The sequence below is a fragment of the Rattus rattus genome, chromosome 9 (assembly GCF_011064425.1).
Source record: "Rattus rattus isolate New Zealand chromosome 9, Rrattus_CSIRO_v1, whole genome shotgun sequence".
Lineage (NCBI taxonomy): Eukaryota > Metazoa > Chordata > Mammalia > Rodentia > Muridae > Rattus > Rattus rattus.
The window spans coordinates 91,743,957-91,762,568 of NC_046162.1; the positions used below are offsets into that span (position 1 = coordinate 91,743,957).

The window sequence follows — 18,612 nt, forward strand, 5'->3', positions numbered from 1 at the left end:
ATATACCATCATTCATGTTCCTGGAATTTTTCATGGATTCATGTTTTCCCTTGAAATCTCTCTATGACTATCTTTCTTAGTTTAGCCAACAAATTTACAGGCAGTACCTTTTACAGATGATGGGAGCTGGAAAGTTTATTATGTCCTCAACAGCCCATTAGCTAAAAGAGAGCTGTAGGCAGGGAGATTCATTAAGTATGCCACTGGTGTTAAGGTCAGGAAATGCTGTGGGAATTGAGTGAGTAGGGATGGAGAGGTGCTCAGAAGTGTTTAAGACTACTTTCTTGATAGGAAATGGAGGAGTGGTCAGGCAAAAGAGGTATCAAAAATGACCTGCAGGTTTTGAGACACAGTTTTATTAAGCATAATGTTTGCTAGCCTAGTATTTAAGAGTAAATTTAGATCAAGTAAAGTAGTATCAAAGATTCTAGAAAAATTTCAATGAATGGAACTTACTTGACCAGAAAACTTTGGGACAATATTACTGTTTAGAGGCTTCAACTTTTTTGGGTTTTAATTTGTATAAATTTTGCAATTCGTGCATGCTGAAAATAAAGCCTCTTTTTGGTCAAAATTAAGCTTAACTGATGAATCTATTTTGTTTCGTATTAAGAAACCTTGAATTTTAGTTTCTTGAAATCTTGAGTTTCTGAAGCTTAACATGCCTTTTGCTTCTCCTATTTTTTCCATATCTTCTACCTTAGATAGAGTTGTAGATGGCTCCTATCAATGGACCAGTGATAATTTGGACTCCGCCTTCTTCGCCTAAGTCCCGCCCACATCAAACCACACCCCTCTCTTTGCCCCGCCTCCTGAAGGTGTCGTCTCTGATATGACAGCAAATTCTCCACAATCCTGTCCAATGGGACATAGAAAGGCGGGACCTATGTCAATCTTTTTTGCCCCATTTGTTCAATTATATATCTATCTGTACTCAGTTTCATCCCACTTAGTCTTCAACCCAAGGATTGGTTTCTCTGTTCTTTGTTCCTGGCTCATGATTGGTTTTTTTTTTTCATTCCGCCCCTCTCTTCTAGCTTTTGCAGGCGGGATTAGCACGCAGCTTCCTGCTCTTGTCAAAAAAATAAAAGAAGAAAAAGAAAAGAGGAGAGAGGCGAAAGAAGAAAAAAAAAAAAGTCACGGAGATCTTTGATTTTTAATTGGCTTACAGTCTTGTCCGTCAGGCCAAGACTTGCCTTTTTATTGGTCTATCTGTCTGCCCATCCCGAACCGGGGGCGGGATTTCCCCAGGAGACCCACACCTGGTTGCCACTGGTCGAACAGTGCGCCTGTCTGAAGCTTCCGGCCAGGGATTGGAGGCGGGCGCGGACAGGTGGGCGTGGATTGGCTAGGGCAGCGGGTCAGTGTGAGGCGGGGGCGGGGCCTCGGCGGCTGGTTGCGCGTGTCCGCCGCTGGCTCCGCTCTATCCGGCTTTGCTAGGGGAGGTGAGTCCGGCCGCGGCGGCACCGGCGGCTGAGAAGGCGGCGGCTGAAGAGAAAGCGGTCACGGCGGCTGTGGAGAAAGCAACCGTGGGCACGGAAGCCGGGTGGGGGGGAGGGGGGGAGACGGAGCAGCCTTGAGCCCTGCAGGGGCCGTCGCGCGGGGGACCCACCCGCTCTCCCCCCCAACCCTCCTCAGCACAAGCAGCCGGCGGCGGCGGGGGCAGGAGTCAGCCTGCTTCCGACCGTCCCCCGCCCGCTTCCCGGGGCTCCTATTCTTTGGCCCCGGGACCCTAACCTCCTCCGGGGCGGTTCCCTGTGTCTGGGCGTCCGAGTGCTGCCCACCGCTCTTTCATTCCCTCCCTGCACCTTCTTCCCTTCACTTTTGCCGGGGTTCTCTCTCTCCTCTTCTGTCCTGCCTGTTGCCTCCTCGCCTCACTCTCTTCCTCCAGCCTCCTTCCCTGGCTCATTCTGCCCAGGAAAGTTTGGTACATCTCCCCAAACCCCCTCAATCAGGTCAACCAGACTGGAGTAGGGGGAGATGTAGGAAGGCCTGAGAGTTCGAGGGGAGGGAAGCTAGAAGCTGGTTTCCCTGATAATTTCCCCTCATCTTTTTTGATTTAGAGTGGTTGGATTTTTTTTTTTTAATTGTGTTTTTGAGGAGGTGGGAGGTGTTTAGAAAAGGATGTGGGAATGGAAGGGGTAGATGAGTCAACCCTCTTACAAGATTCCAAGGGTGGCGTCTTACCAGATCTTTTTCGTGTGTGGAGTTCAGGGGGTCGGGAGGTTTGGCCTTTATTCCCACATTCAAAGTTGGAACCTCCCCCCATTAAGAATGGAGTTTTAGTATCCACTTGTAGCAGGAATCCTGGGGGGAAGGGGCCCTTTTCCCTTTTTCTTTTCCTTTTTTTTTTCTTCTTATTTTATGTTCTTAACTTTTATTTTGACAACCCACACCCTTCCACACTCTCACCCAAAAATCGAACACCCAAGATCCTCCAACTTGTCTGGATTGACTGATGAAGACATAAAGCCAGTTCCGCTCTATGTTTTTTGAGGTGGAGTGAGTGGTTTTTCTTCATTTTTTAAATGGCCAAATGACAGCTTGACCCAGTTTGCTTTCCAATCAAAGGGCATTTTTTTGAATGTCTCTTTGTGGCACACGAGCCAACGCAAAAATGATGGCGGCTTACAATGGCGGTACATCTGCAGCAGCAGCAGGTCACCACCACCACCATCACCACCACCTTCCACACCTTCCTCCTCCTCACCTTCACCACCACCACCACCCTCAACACCACCTTCATCCGGGGTCGGCTGCTGCTGTACACCCTGTACAGCAGCATACGTCTTCGGCAGCTGCGGCAGCCGCAGCGGTAGCTGCGGCCGCAGCCATGTTAAACCCTGGGCAACAACAGCCATATTTCCCATCACCGGCACCGGGTCAGGCTCCTGGGCCAGCTGCAGCAGCCCCAGCTCAGGTACAGGCTGCTGCAGCTGCTACAGTTAAGGCGCACCATCATCAGCACTCGCATCATCCGCAACAGCAGCTGGACATTGAGCCGGATAGACCTATTGGATATGGAGCCTTTGGTGTTGTCTGGTGAGTATCAAAAACACCACTCCACACGGTTCTCACCGGGCAAGCCATGCTTCATTGGTTTTACTCCGTCTTGACCAAAGTAGAGCAAGCTTCTCAACTCAACCCGAGGAAGCCATCCTCATTGATGACGATGAGGCCTGATGCGTTGGCTGTCCAGGCTCGTGCATTTTGAGTCATGGCACATGGTAGTGGAGCATTTTCTCCCGAGTGACACAAGTTTGCAGACTATTAAACTTGCCTGTCAAGAACCTCAGTAAGTGTAAGATCAGTAGTTAAATGTAAATACCTCCTACAAAGACCTTGGCCGTCTCAAATGTGGTAGTTTGGATTGGCTGCTGGGTTAGCAGGTGTCAACAACTGGCCCCCCAGCTTGATTTCTTTATACTAGTCCCCAGCAGAATAAACTTAATGAAGTCAACTTTCCTGCCCACTACATCTTTTCATACCTTATTTTGTGATCTTGGCCCTGGGAAGAAAGGTAGGTTTCATTGTCGAACCAGTTAGAAATCATTACTTGAGTAGTTTACATAAAGCTAAAGTTGGGAAGTATGTAGCTTAGCCTTCTGATAAGAATGCATTAAATATAGCATCACACATGAGTAGCACAAATGAGGTTAGTAGACTGGAGCTACGCAGTGGCCCACATTCGATGTAATGTGTCACTGACTACTGGCCAGTTGCTATGGTGGGAAGTGTATCTTTAACAAATGAAACTGCTTTAACTTTTGTTAATGGTCAGATGTTTAAAAGTCTAAAGATTTGTTAAATGCAGCATCTTTGTTTATTTGCCCTCCTTAGGAAGATTGGTGGTTTATAGTGCATATATTTTTAGCAAATACAGAATGAACCGAGTTGTTTTTGTTTTGTTTTTTTAGTTTTTCCTCCCAAGGATTAACCACTCCAGTGTGGAGAGATGATTTCATGTTTTCAGGGCATGCAAACATAGATTCTTAATGTCCAGGAAAGTCCCCATCACAAAAAGAACTCTTTGAAACTAGCCTGTAAATAATTCCTTTCTTTGTTTTTAAGGCTAAAATTCAGCTAGATACTATTTGTGCAATAGCTCTCTATTTTCCTATTTCAGAATTTATAGTCTTGGCACCTAAGTGAGCTGATTCTTAATTCTTCTTAAAACGAAAACAAAACAACAACAACAACAAAACTAACAACGTAGAGTCCAGTTTTTCTCAGCCAGCCTGCAAGTTCTTACTGCATTCCTGCTTCTCCAGGGACTGTGGGATTGTTAGTGGGAAGAGTGTAGGCCATTATGGGTCCTTTTCAGTGACTGTTCAGGGACCTGCCTGCTCCTGCTTTTCTCTTCTCTTCCATAGCACCTTCCCCAGGGGATTCACTATGAACTTCCATTCCTTGCCTAACCCTTGAGGATTTCCAAACTAGGGGGGGATGGGAGGAGAGCAGGAGAAAACTGGTTTCCTGCTTTAACTCTTGTCATTGTTTTACAAACTTTGAGTATCTGGATTGTTTTTAGATGTGGTTGTGTTCAGTGCTGAAAACTTAGGGATACAGAAAAGGAAACTCTTTTTTTGCATTCTTGAGTTCACTACCTTTCTGTCAAAAGGCCATATGACTTGCAGAAGTTTCAACGTCAGGTTTGTGGCAAGAGTAGAAAAAATTAAAAGGGAGTACTCTATCTAGCATCTCACCTGGCAAATATTGTGATAGTATCTGAAAATCTACAAGTACTTGGTGTGAATCCTTTCTAGAAATTCACAGACTGCTCCTTGAACCATGAACTTGACTATCTTATGTTGTTTCCTGTTACTGAATACATTGTAAGTTCCTTGAGGGTAAGACCTATATATCAAAGTACTTGTTTTGGTAACGTTTTTAGACAAAGTTTCAATATGTAACTCTTTCTGTTTGGCCTGTAAATCACTGGGCCTTAAGCTTGCCTCTGAGTGCTGGGAATGTAGCGATCCGGCACCATGTTTAGTCTAGGACAGTTTCTCCTCAACTTTCTAAAGCTGCAACCCTTTAATGCAGTTCCTTCTGTTGTGGAGGCCTTCCAGCCATAAAATTATTTTCAATGCTACTTTGAAACTGTAATTTGCTACTATTATGAATCATAATGTAAATCTCTGTGTTTTCCTGTGGTCTTAGATGGCCCTGTGGAAGGGTCATTCAATCCTCCAGGGTGTTTCCACTCAGGTTTAGAATGGCTGCTCTAGAAGAACTTTTTTCCCCTCTAGTACCTAGGACAGTGCTTTGGGCTCTTACTTCGTGTTTTGGTGTAAACAATAGGCATACATTTCTCTCAGTTCTAGAGGCTGGAAATCCAAGATCTAGGTGTCAGTGGGCTTGAGTCCTTCTGAGCTTCTTTCCTTGGTTTGCAGATGGCTGCCATCTTGCTGTGTCTTCCAGTCTTTTTTTTTTTCTTGATCTGTCTTCATTTCACAATCAGGTTTTGCTAGTTCTTGCAGGAATGTTTTTAATCAGCTGTTTTAGGTGAAATACAATTTAGTTTGAAAAGGGGGAAGAGTACCAGGTGTGTGTTTTTAGTATGCAAATGCTTTTCTATTTTTATATTTACATATTGATGACTTGCTGTCTGAATTCCTTATTTGGAATTTAACTGCTGAGTGACCTAAGTTTGCTAAAACTAGAGATTTGATAAGCAAACCAGAGTGAATTGCCAGCAGTGTGCTGAAATTCCAGGTATTGGTGAGGTTGTTTACCATTTAACCTAATAAAACAGGGTTTTTCTTTTTAATTTAAAAAGTTTTTACGTGTGAAATAATTATTTCTTAAAATGATTATACAGAGCACAAGGAATTCTTCTAATGATACATTATTTAAATCAACACTATATGTATTTATCTGGGTATTAGATTCACTTAGATTCAGTCAGTTATTTTGGGAGTTATTTTTCTGGCATAAATTATACAAGGAATTGTATCTGTCCCCTTCCTTTTTATGGACATGCACCTTGGGGTACTAATGGCCAAAATAGTGAATATAATTTTGAGGAAGACTAGTTTTCAATGCAGCCAGGGAGAAATATTTATAGAAACGATGCAGTATTTTAGCATTTAGATTTATAACCAAACAACTTGGTACCTGACTTGATTTATCTTTCTGCTGAATTTTACTAGTAGAATAACTTATCAGCCTTGGACAGTTGTGTAAAAATAGTGAGTTACCCATTAGCTTGCTGGTAAAGATGGTGCCTTGACAGTTCAATTACGGTTTCATCAACAATTGTCGGCTGTGTTTTATCTCAAAGAGTTCCAGCTTACCTGGTAATGTGAGCAGGGGTGGCCTGACATACATTCATTGCCAATGATAGATGTTGCTCATTGGTTCTTAAAACATCATATATAATTTGACCTGCATAATCAGATGTTAGGACTTTGTGTTTTGCATTTCGCCCATATGGATATTTCATAATACAAAAAACAAAGTATCGACAGTATTTCTGTCATTTGGTGAAGATAATATAAATGTATCCTTTTGTCCATAGTTTGTTCACCTTTGCTAGAGAAAAATACTGTGCTTTAAAAATGTGACAACTTCTGAACAAAGTGCTTCAGGATCTTATGAAACATGTGGTTTTTTTTTTTTTTTTTTTTTTTTTTTTTTTTTTTTTTTTTTTTGAGCTGGGGACCCGAACCCAGGGCCTTGCACTTCCTAGGCAAGCGCTCTACCACTGAGCTAAATCCCCAACCCGAAACATGTGGTTTTAAGAATTGAAATAAGCTGACCACATGAGAAGAATTTGAGGACTGCTAAGCCCAGGCGGTTTTTGACACTCTCAACATAAAATATAGATTGGATTAATATTACATGCTGCCTTGGTAAAAGTGAGTCCAGGAAAAGCCTCTACTTTATAAAATTAATGTTTTAGCTTTTTACTAGTCTGATTAATTAAAAAGATCAAAGATCCGTAGATGCATCCAGTCTGTTGTCCTTGTACTTCAAATAAAGTTGCAAAGCTTTGAATGTTTTCGCTTTAATACCTTTAGCAAGTTACTTTTATCCGTATTTCGAAACTTCAGCATCACTGTGGTGATACTTAGTGACTTATCGCTAAGCTTTGCGATCTTGATAATTTTCTCTTCCAGTCTCTCATCTGTGAAATGGGGATCATAGTGCTTAGCTCAGAATTGGTACTAGTGTTAAATGAGGTGATCCTTATAAACCAATATGTCTAGTATACAGTAAATCCTCAGTGGATGCTATTGTAGTTATTTCTGGTAGAAAAAAAAAGGACAAAATACTTTTGTTAATGTGTAGAAAGAATTTTCCTTTGTTAGATTTACCATATAAAATCAACATTCAAATTATTTTAGGCATGACTTTAAATACCATAGAGTGTCCTCCTCAGTTGTATTTGTGCCAAGGAGATAATGAAGGTTAAATTCAGAACTGAGGGGAAACTACTCTTTTATTCTCTCAATTAAAACAACAACCAAACAACTACTTTGGGTATAGTGTAGCTTCGTCCTAGTCATCGTCTGTGCTGTCAAACTATTGTGGATTTACACACTGCGAAGGAGTAAGTGAAGGTTGCCATCACTGTCTAAGGTGCTTTAGTGGAAATTCACTTGCGTTTAAAGGAAAAGTAAACTGCTAAAAATGATCCCTGTGAGGGGGGGAAAATGTGTGCGAGTGAATGAAAAATTATTCAGTGTAAACTTTCATGCATGGCAGAGATTTCTAACTTGTTCATCTTGTGAAAATTAGAGGTGTGTTTTCTGTTGTCCTCTTACTCTGTAAATAAGAAACTAGATGTTGGAAAAATGGGGAATGCTTTTGGATGGTTGGGGAAAATCCTAGATTTAGTTACACCATTAAGAGTAGTATACTACAAGTGTATTTTGTTAGTAACTGTTTTCCAGGTTAGGAATCTGTAGTGTTGAGAAGTTTCTTTACTATCAGCCAAGATTAACAGGCACTGCTGGGTTCTGAGGGGGTCTGCTTTGTGCAAAGAGCTTTGAAGAACCAGAGCCTGCACCATAAAAAGGAAATGGTTGCTCTTCTAAATATAACAGAGCCTCTGTGTGAAACTAGCAGTGTGGAAATCTATATTGTTAATTTCAACTACAAATAAACGTACCTTTAGAAACTACAGGTTCACGGTCATAAAGAAGAGTTAGAGGAGAAAAGTTGCACAGTCTAATATTACTGTACCTGTCTCCTGGTGATTGAGGGCCTGCAGCCTATAACATTCAAAATGATTTTAGATTTCAATTCTGAAGATTATTTGCATTATGTTAAAACCATCACGGTATAACAAAGAGTAAATTTTTTTTTAATTTGAGACTAATATCATGATATTACTAAATACCAACTTAGAAAACAGACTTTTTTTTTTTTTTTTAAAAAAAGAACATTTAAAAAACATTGCCTTTTAAACTAGCTAAAACCACAGTATCTCTAAGTCAGTTTGGGGACTGGTGCAGTCAGTCCCCTTTCCATTTGTTATGCTACAGGAGTATATTTGTAAAATGCATTAACTGGATATATGTTTGAATATAGATTCTGGGTTTTTTTCTCCAAAGTATGGCATCTGAAGAAATGTTATTCTTTGATGTAAAACGACCTCTACTGGGATACTGGAATGTTTTCTTTACCACTTGAATTTGTCCAGGTTTTTATTGACTTCTGTGATAAAATCGAGTGGCTGCTTTATTGTTGTTTTAAAAGTTGTTTTTTTTTAAAATCAGGTTTATTGATGTGCTAGCAATTTAAGAATCAACTGCATATATTGTGTGCTTCCTTGATATGCTGATTTACTTTATTTGATGGAAGTTGTCAAGGACAAAGAAATGTCTTCCATTTGTCATTTAACCAGTAAAGGGAATGAAGCTACTTGGTAGATTATATTTGGGTTTTAGTTATGATTCCCTGTGCATCCATAATAGTAACTCACTCCAGTGGATTATTTGTTAACTGGGTCATCTAATGCACATCAACAATGATTTTCTAACTAGAATAGCTTGCCATTTTGATCCTGTTGTTGCTTGGGGGGTACTACTGAAGAGTGCCTGAGGCATCGGTTATAGAGCAGTCAATAAGCATGTGCCAAGCTGTGATAGATGTCATTAGTACCTCGCCAAGAAATAGTAGCAAAAATTCTAGCATTCTGAAACTACAGAAAGATGATTCTAAGGAACACCTCTGCTCAGATTGAGCCTTTAAGCCTTCTGTAGTGCTGTGAATAAAGTAGTGTATACAGGGACGTGTGGCATGGGTGATGATAAGTGTTCTTTCTGTCGAGGTTCACACCTGTATTTTGAATTAGTTTGGCTAAGTCTACTGTCAGATGGTGAAAGTTTTTGGTACTTGGGCTTCACTAGTCCATATATTTTTGTTGTTAGCTTGCTGTGGACTGGCACTGTTAAGAAACAGTAAGGATATTTAGATCTGTGGTTGATTTCTGAAGCCTCTGTCAAAGCCGCTTCTGTCATTTCTGTTGTGTGTGGTGTATTGCGCTGAGCTGCAGGCAATTATCCTGTCTTACACGGGTCATGATCTTGTCTTGAAAGAGTTTGTAGTAACTAAGTAATTTGAAAAATAATGCCCTTACTCTCAGGTAGTTCATATAGCCTTAGTAAAAAGTTGAAACTAGTTTGGAATGAGCTTGTCTTAACCTTTTTATCTGAATTCCAGCATTCAGAAGGCTAAGGCTTGAGGATTGCTGTAATTTCAAGGCCAGTCTGGACTACATCGTGAGTTCCGGGCTAAGCTGGGCTCAAACTAAGGCCTTATCTAAAAAACAAAAATAAAACTCTCTCTAACAACCTTAACAGTGCAGTCTTCTCACTTTGGATAATAGCTGTGTATTGCCTGTGTGTTAACTGTTTACTAGTTGTTGTGCAAGGTGATAATTAAAGAGTTAACCTTCTGTGGGAGAGAGATTTGTAAATGGATAGTTACAGTTTAGTGCCATAAATGCAAGTTAGATGGTCCCTGGGTATTATTGGGAGCATAGAGAAGACACTGTGGAAGGTGTGCAGCTTCCTAGAAAAGGTAAACTATTCATGGAAGAAATTGGCTTGTTGGCAAGTGGGCAGTTTCTTCACGTAAACTTGTGCTGTGTTTAATGATAGTTGGTGGTTGGGCCCAGATGCCAGATGCCACAATTTGAGGTCGTAGAAAGTGTTGCACATGGGGTGGTAAGAAGTGCAAGCTAGAGCTAGAGAACAAAGGGGTTGGGATGTCATGTTGAAGTAGAGGTTGTTGGTGTGGCTGGGTGAGAGGGCAAGAATCTTAAATCTTTTCATGAAGAAAGATACATTCAAGATATCTATAGTTTTAAAACTTCACAAGGGTAATGATTAAAGGACATTTAAAAAAAACTTTATTTTTGTTCTGTGTGTGTGTGTGTGTGTGTGTGTGTGTGTGTGTGTGTGTGTGTGTCCCTGTATTCTCAAGAAAGATAAAGAACATTAACTCTTGTTGGCTTAAGACATTATTATTAGGTTGGTGCTTGGTGTCTTGTATCTTTTTTGAGTCAGGGTCTCTGACTGAACCTAGATTGGCTTGTCAGCAAGCCACAAAGGACCTCTTGTTTATACTTCCTCAGCACTGGGATTTCAGGCCTTTGCCAAGTGCCCTGATTACCTGAGTTCTGGGGATCTAAACTCAGGTCCTTTACCAATGGAAGCAGCCTCTCCCAATTTTAAAAATAAACCTCTTGTTGGGGGAGATGGGGATGAGAATTAAAGAAGACTGAAACCCTGTAAATGACAGCTACTGAAAGTTTTTAAATAAGAGAAAGATGGATCAGCTTTAATTCTTTGAATGTTTAAATTAAAAGGTAGAGTTGCTAAGGACTGTCTGAGCCTTAGGGGTATTCTGCTGTGGTGGAAGAAGTTACTGGAGGTCAAACTACAGCTCACTCATATAGGCATATTCACCATGAATGATAGCCCTGTGTGTTAGGAGGCTGTTAGAAGAATAGGGGTAATCGTTGGTTCACGTAAAAGTCAAGGAAAATTAGCATGGAGAAAAGACTATTGCACGTATCAAGAAGATAGATCATCGATGGCATTTGAAAGAATGATTACATCTGAATTTCACACGTTTATGTGTGTGTATGTATATATGTGAGGGGGAGATTTTAAATGTTTTAAGTATCAGCAGCACTTTTATTGTTATTAACACTTATTTAGATTCCAAGTTTGTGTTTGTAATTTGATAAACCAGAGAACTTGATTTTTGTAGTATAAAAGATGCTGTTTTCTTTGGCAGAAGTGTATGCATTGATATTATAGAATACTAAACCAACTCTGCTAGAAGACAGCATAGATTCTGGTTCTGACATCACTATCAACAAGCCTGGGATCCTGGTAAAGTTCTGAACCTTGGTTTCCTTGTTTATAAAAAGCCTCTGCTTTCTAAGGGTTTTATAAAATTGAATAGGGCATGAATATTTGAAAGGCATGATGACATTATTTATGGGCCAGTAAAATCTGCTAGTGACCACAGCAAGTTTCTCCGGGACAGGTAACTATTGAAATATTTAAAGGTAACTGTTAAAAAGGTTTAAAGGAAGAGCAAAGGCTAGGGAGAAGCTCAGTTGGTAGAGTCCTGGCCTGGCACACACAAAGCCACGTAAAATCAGGCAATGTGGTAACTCTTGTAATTCCAACATTTGGGATGTAGAAACAGTATCGTCCTCAAATATGTATATAATTGGAGGTTGGAGGCCAGCCTGAGATACCTGTGAGACCCTGTCTGGGGTTTGTGTGTAGGGTCTTGGGGAGGTAAGATGAATGTCACCTTGCTCAACTTTGAGATCAGATTTAGTACAGGTTTTTAAAAAAAAAATACTTATGTATGAGTGTTTGCTTTCATGTATGTATATCCAGTGTGGCTGGTCTGGAGAAGGAAGAAGGGGTTAGGTCTCCTGGAATTGGAATTCCACAGGAATTGTCGTAAGTGCAACAAATCCTTTTAACTGCTGAGCCATTGAGATCAGATTTTATTTTATTTTTGGTTTTTGAGACAGGGCTTCCCTGGCTGCCCTGGAACTCACTCTGTAGACCAAGCTGGCCTCAAACTCAGAGATCTGCCTGGCTCTGCCTCCCCAGTGCTGGGATTAAGGCATGTGCTACCACTGTCTAGCTGAGATCTGAGTTTAAATATTTAGTTGTTCAAGAGATTTCTCTCCCTCCTATTACTGATTGATTGGTCAGGATTTTACATGTCAGTTATGGAGAAAAGCTTGCCTACTGGGCAGTTAGATGCTATTATTTTCCTGGCTGCAAAACACCTTTTACTGTTTTAGATTTCTTTCTTTGTGGTCAGTGTCAATGGGTAAAAGCAGTTACCAAGTGATCATGAAGACCCAGAACCCAGAACTCACATTCTGACTCCCAAATGTTTTCTTATTGCTTCCACAGACCTGCCATGGCACATGCATGCCCCTGCTCAACATAATGACAACCATAGCAATGATGATAAAATGGTTTATCCCTACTTTCTCTTCTTGTGCATGCAAGATGAGTGTTTTTACCACTGAGCTACATCACAGACCCTCTTGTCACCCAGGCTGGTCTTGAACTCACCGTAGCAACATTCTGCCTCAAGTTTCCAACATTAGGCCCTGCTCATGTTTTTAAAGTTTTAAATAAAACCTAATAATAAGCATTTTGGTGATTTTGTTTTTGCATCATCAAGTAAGATGACTGGGGCAATGGCGTGAGTATTTACATTAATTTGTAAGTTAGATTCTAAAATTGGGTAAGGTACTTAATAATTTGTAGAAAGGGACTGTGACTTCCTAAGTGGTTCTGCAAGGGAAGGAGCTTCCATGGGTGCTCCCAGCAGCACTGCCCAGAAGGGAAATACTGAAAGCTATGCACATGCTTTTACATGCTCTAGACACAGTGGAAAAAAGGCAAAAGAAATAGGTGGAATTATTTTTAGTAATATGTTTTATTCAACTCTTTATATTGAACATAACTGTCATTTTTTTATACTTAGGTTACAAAAATCCAGTTGCTTAGAGCACATCTCAGTTTGGACTAGGCACTTAGGGATAGGTTTTTAGTACATGTTCTGTCTACCTCATTGACCAGCACAGTTTTAGTCTTTAGCCCCTGCTGGATTTATATGCACTTTCGTACCAATCCAGGTTAATGGAGATAGGATGTTAAAGGTAACTATGTAAAAAGTTAAAGGAAGAATAAGAAAGACCTGGGATATATAGTTCAGTTTGTAGAGTGAGGGTGTAGCAAGCACAAAGCTTGGGTTTGATCTCTAGCACAGCATAAAATTGGAGCAATCTGGCCCTCTTCTGCACCTTCCTGGCCATCAGTTGAGTGGACAGGCCAACTCCCATCAGTGGATTCAGGCAGGGCAGTCAGTCATTAGTAATCAAGGTAACACATTCATCTAATTTATGTCAGACTTAGACAAAGTAAAGTAATGTCTTTGTAGAGGAATTTTCTTGTCTGTCCTGAGTTACTGGGTGATATTTCTCTTTGCTCTGAAACTTCCTTAAGTGGTAGAAGGTAAAACTGGTACCTGGTCCTTGTTGTCTTTACTTTTGTCCCAATTAGAGCAGATAATCTCAGGTGGTTTCTTTCTTTTCCCCTAGTGCCATGTTTTTTTTTTTTTTTTTTTTTTTTTTTTTTTTTAGCTAGGTAAGGTTCTCAGTTTTGTCTTCAACTTGAGTAATACAGAACTCGGTGGTGTCAGACAGCCAACTCCTTACTGGGAAATAAACAGCACAGAAGCTTTTGCTTATCTCTTCCTTGACTTAAAATTCTTGCTTTGAGCTACAGAGAAAGGTGAAGTGAGGCATTTGAACAAATAGATAAAATTAGTCATTTGACCTAGATTGCAGCTTTTCCCCTTTCTGTCTGCATGGATAAAAATCATCCTCAATTTACATAAGCAGGTGATTTTTTTTCCTACATGCTAATTTTCTTAATGTACCATAGCAAAGAGCTACAGAATTGCAAATTGTGTAAGTAAATTGAAATAAATCAGGTGACTTTATTTCACTGTATCATCTTACTTAAACAGAAGCACCCAACTGGTGCAATTATCAACTGATTGTCTTGGACACCTGAACTTAACCCCGACCTGCAGTGAAGGCTTCATCCCACCCTTTCTTCACGCTCCTCCTCTTTCTGATGTTTGCAGTAGGGGAACTACTTTACTCCCACAGGACTGGACCTTTAGTAATACAAATGTGGGGAAATTTGAGCATATTAAAAGTAACCTAAAAGCTGAGCAGCAAGCATGTGGGTAATGAACAGGCACAGGTGTGCTTGGAGTGGTCGCTAAGAATAATGTGAGAACTTTACATTTTATTTAATTGGTTGGGGTCTGTATTTGTTTTTACCAGGTTCTTTACATTACAGTAATTGGGGTTGTGAATTCAGTTGGGTGTGCACTACAGCCGAGGTTGGAAGTAAACGTTGATGTGGTTTTTAAAAAAACATGATGTGATTAAAACATATCAATAAGTAATTGGTTTTAGGGACCGTGTCCAAGAAATCAGAAGGTGAGATTATACCAATCAATACAGCACCTTTCCTTATTCAACAGTCCAGTGTTAAAGTTACTAAAGAATGCATGCCATTCAGTTTCTTTCTGTTTTAGTTGTGTGTGTGTGTCTGTGTGCGTGTACTTAGCAGTGTTGGTGACTGATCCAGGACCCACATGTGCTTGGCAAGTGCTCTACCTCTGAGCTGCAGGTCCACCCCCAGATGTTACAGGTTTTATCATTTCCCGGCAGGAATGGAGACTGCATTATACTCCCTGTGGCTTTGAAGCAATGACTTGGAAATGAATCATAGTTTTAAGTGAGTGAAAGTTGAGCTAGGCTACCTACATACTCTTTCTCCAGAGTTAAGGACAGCGTTTAAATACGTCTGTCCTGGTTCTGTCCCTCGTTGGCTGTGGGCACATCGTTTTCTCTCGGTGCCCCATGATCTTCAGGCAGGGATAGTAGGTTGTTGCAGAGTAAGTGACTATGTCTGTAGTCTTAGAGCTAAGCCTGGTGCTATGTAGATGTAACTATTAGTTTTAGTTTTAGTAAAAATAAAGAAATACTATTTTCTCTAACTTATGTTCGTTGACAAGTATGTGTGTGACTCTACTAGAGATTTTTTTTTTTTACAAAATTTTTTGTTTGTTTGTTTTTTTAAAAAGTCCTTCCAATTTTAGAGCAAGCTTTTCAGGTCTAGCTTTTTCTTTAGTGAATAAAAGGAGATTTTTTTTTTTTTTTTTTTTTTGCCGGCTTTAATTCTCAAAGTAATAATGTTTACGCAGGTTCTCAAACATTACAGAAAAAAACAAAAGAAAAGGAAAATGCTTGTAGTCTATACCACTGATAACATTTTGTTGTTTTGTTTACACAGCTTTTAAGGACAGGAAGATATTATTAGAGTTAGGTGTTTGTTTCACTAGCGTTATATATAAAGGTGGGTTTTTAGCAGTTTGTCTTGAGCTTTAAGTTCTTACAGCCCAGAGTTGTACTTGAAAGGACCGAGTTGTAGAGCTGTGGTACTTTAGAGCGCATCTAGCCTCTTCCTCACACAAACTGTTGACTCGGAACCCAGAGAAGCTGAGGGACTTGGTTAGTCACATAGCCGAAGCCTCTGTTCTCTAATCTTAGGAGTAATTCTTCTTCCTTTAAAAACAGAGGAGGTCCCCATACAAAAGCACCATAGAACCAACCAAACAAAAGTTAGACATGAAACCTGCAGCAAAAGTATCTTTGGGGAAAACCCTAATATTTAAAATACTTGGTTTTGTATGCAACAGCGACTTGAGTTTGGGTTTGGTGTGACAAGTGATAAAACTTGTAGGTTAGGGACAGTGCAGAAGGTGGCTCAGAGAGTAGTACTAAGGAATACAACAGTGGTTCTCAACCTGGGGCTCTAATGACCTTATCACAGGGGGTCACCTAAGACCACAGGAAAACAGATATTTACATTACAATTCATAACAGCAAAATTACAGTTATGAAATGGCAGTGAAAATAATTTTATGGTTGGGGGTCACCACAACATGAAGAACCATATTAAAAGGTCACAGCATTGGGAAGCTTGAGAGCCACCGGGCTGGAGATGGCTCATCAGTTGAGAGCAGCAGTCTCTCCTGTTAAATGTAACAGTTTTGTATTGTATATCTATTTTGGGTGCATTAAATGTAACAGTTTTGTATATCTATTTTGAGTGCATATGCCCCCACCTCTTTTATTTTAATTTTTAAAGATCTATTTATGTGTATGAGTGTTTGCTTGCATGTATGTATGTACAACATGTGTATTCCTGTTGCCTCAGGAAGCCAGATGGTGTTGGATACCCTGGTTGTGAGCTACCGTGTGGGTGCTAGAAAACAAACGTGGGCCCTCTGGAAGAGCAGCGAGTGCTCTCAACCACGGAGCCATCTCTCACGTCCCTCTTTATTTTTTGAAAGACTGTAAGTCCCAGAAAATTAAAAAAAAAATTCTCAGTCATCTATCTAGATCAGCATTCGTGACTTTCATTTTATCTGCTTTGAGGCTGTTTCTGCAGAAATGGCTAAGACTGAGTTTGATTTAATTTATACTTAAAATGTTAAGAAATTTCTGGTCACTGCATCACCTCACCATTTCATGTAGTAAGTTTGGCAAGCTTCCCACTAGAGAAGGATTTGGACTCTTTGAATGCTATGTTCTTATGCTTAGCATGCAATCCAGTGCAGATCACATATGGAATAGAAACATGATGTTCCTGGCAAAGCGAAGCATCAGAGCAGAGATGCCTCATCCTGCAAGGGCATTCTTGTGGAAGTAAGAATGTTTCAAAATATGGATCCTAAATCCAGTTTCACAGTTTGGGTACAAAGGGCATGATCTAGACTGTTGTGGGATCAAAGTTACGTTTTTTTGTTTTGTTTTCTGGTTTTTTTGAGAGAAGGTTTCTCTATGGAGCCCTGGATGTCCTGGAACTAATTCTGTAGACCAGGCTAGCCTCAAACTGTCTCCCAAATGCTGGAATCAAAGGCGTGCGCAACCACTGCCAGACTTACTTGGTCAAAGTTGAATTTTAAATTATGCTAATACATGAGCTGCTGCTGATATGATTTGCATTCACCCATTTCACTGCTGTGTATTTTTTGCAGTACCAAATAATTCCTTTGTTAAACTCATTTTCAGTAAATGAGCCATTGTTTCCCAAAGGTTAGATTATTTCTATATAAAGTACAAAGCCCTAAGAAATAACTTTTTCCAGTGTAAAACATTAGTTAATGATTAGGAATGATGGAAGTCATCATTCTGTAGGTTAAATTACAACTGTGTGTATGAAAGGGCAGCTGCTGTGTCTGCTCTGGGCCACATGATATACTGGCTTTACCAGAAATGAGCTGGCAGCAAGACCTTAACCACAAAATCTTTTGGTTTAGTTATGAAAGGGGTTTTCTGTCACCAACACTGTTACATACAGAGTTTTGTAAATGCCTAGACCAAGGTGGTTGGAGTCGAAATCAAAATGACTCTGATGGGCCACAGTTACTGGTTTATTTGATGCAGAAGATATCAGTCTCTGCAGGTAAATCACCTAAAATCCCTCGTCAGGAAAGATGAAAATAGAACACTAGACTGTTTAACTGGGTTAGCTGGTTATAGTATATGTTAGCTGTCTTTGTAGATGGGGTAAACTTCAAATAATTAGTTTTTAGGTGTCATGAGGTAGCTCTTGCCTGTAATCCCAGCACAAAGGAAACTGAAGTGAGAAGACTGCTCTAAGTTGAAGGCTAGCCTGTGCTACAGAGTAAGATGCCATTGATTTAGAAAACACAAAAACCAGAACAAGGCTCCCAAGAATCTAGTTCTTATAATTTCCATTTTCTTTTTCTTTTAATGTATATGGTTGCTTTTGGAGACACATAAGCTAAACTTTGCCTTTTTTTCTTTTTCAATGCTAATGAAAAGTAAATGCTGATAATGACCATAAGCTCCTTCTCTACCCACAGCTCCACTGAAAGGGATGCTTGACAATGGCTCAGACATGTTGGCTTCCTCAGAGAGGGGTGCTTGTTGAATCTTTAGTTGATTTTTTTTTAATGTATATAAATACACTGTAGCTGTCTTCAGACACACCAGAAGAGGCCATTCAATCCCATTACAGATGGTTGTGAGCTACCATGTGATTGCTGGGAATTGAACTCAGGACCTCTAGAAGAGCAGTCAGTGCTCTTAACCACCGAGCCATCTCTCCAGCCCAAGTTTAAAGTTTTTAATGCAAGTTAGTATGGAATGGTGGGTCTTGAAAAAGAGTGTTGTCATGTACTTCAGAGTCCCTACTTCTTCGTTCAGTGGAAGGCTTTCTATGGGGGAACCCTTTTAATGGTGTTTAGACAGCCTTTATGGTAGTGGTTTTCTGTGTAGTTGGCTTTTGTCTTTTATAAGAGCCCTAATCTAAAAATAGTACAGGGTAATCCAACTAGATTTCTAAAATCAGCCTTTTGTTTTGAAAAGGAAGTCTCTTCCCTTATATGTTTTCTATGATATACATAAAAATGTTATTGAATTGTTAGGGAAAATAGCACCTTCAATAGCTGGATCTCATGGTAGAAAACTGAGAAATCTAGTTAACA

General features: G+C 40.1%; 1 protein-coding gene across 1 annotated transcript in view; it reads left to right on the forward strand.

The window, feature by feature from the left end:
• Positions 1-1,381: 1,381 nt before the first annotated feature.
• Positions 1,382-18,612, forward strand: part of Nlk (nemo like kinase) — a 126,659-nt gene continuing 109,428 nt past the window's right edge. The window contains exon 1 of the mRNA XM_032912846.1: positions 1,382-3,042. Within this exon, the coding sequence (XP_032768737.1) occupies positions 2,585-3,042 (458 nt within the window). The 5' untranslated portion in view covers positions 1,382-2,584. The remainder of the gene's footprint in view (positions 3,043-18,612) is intronic.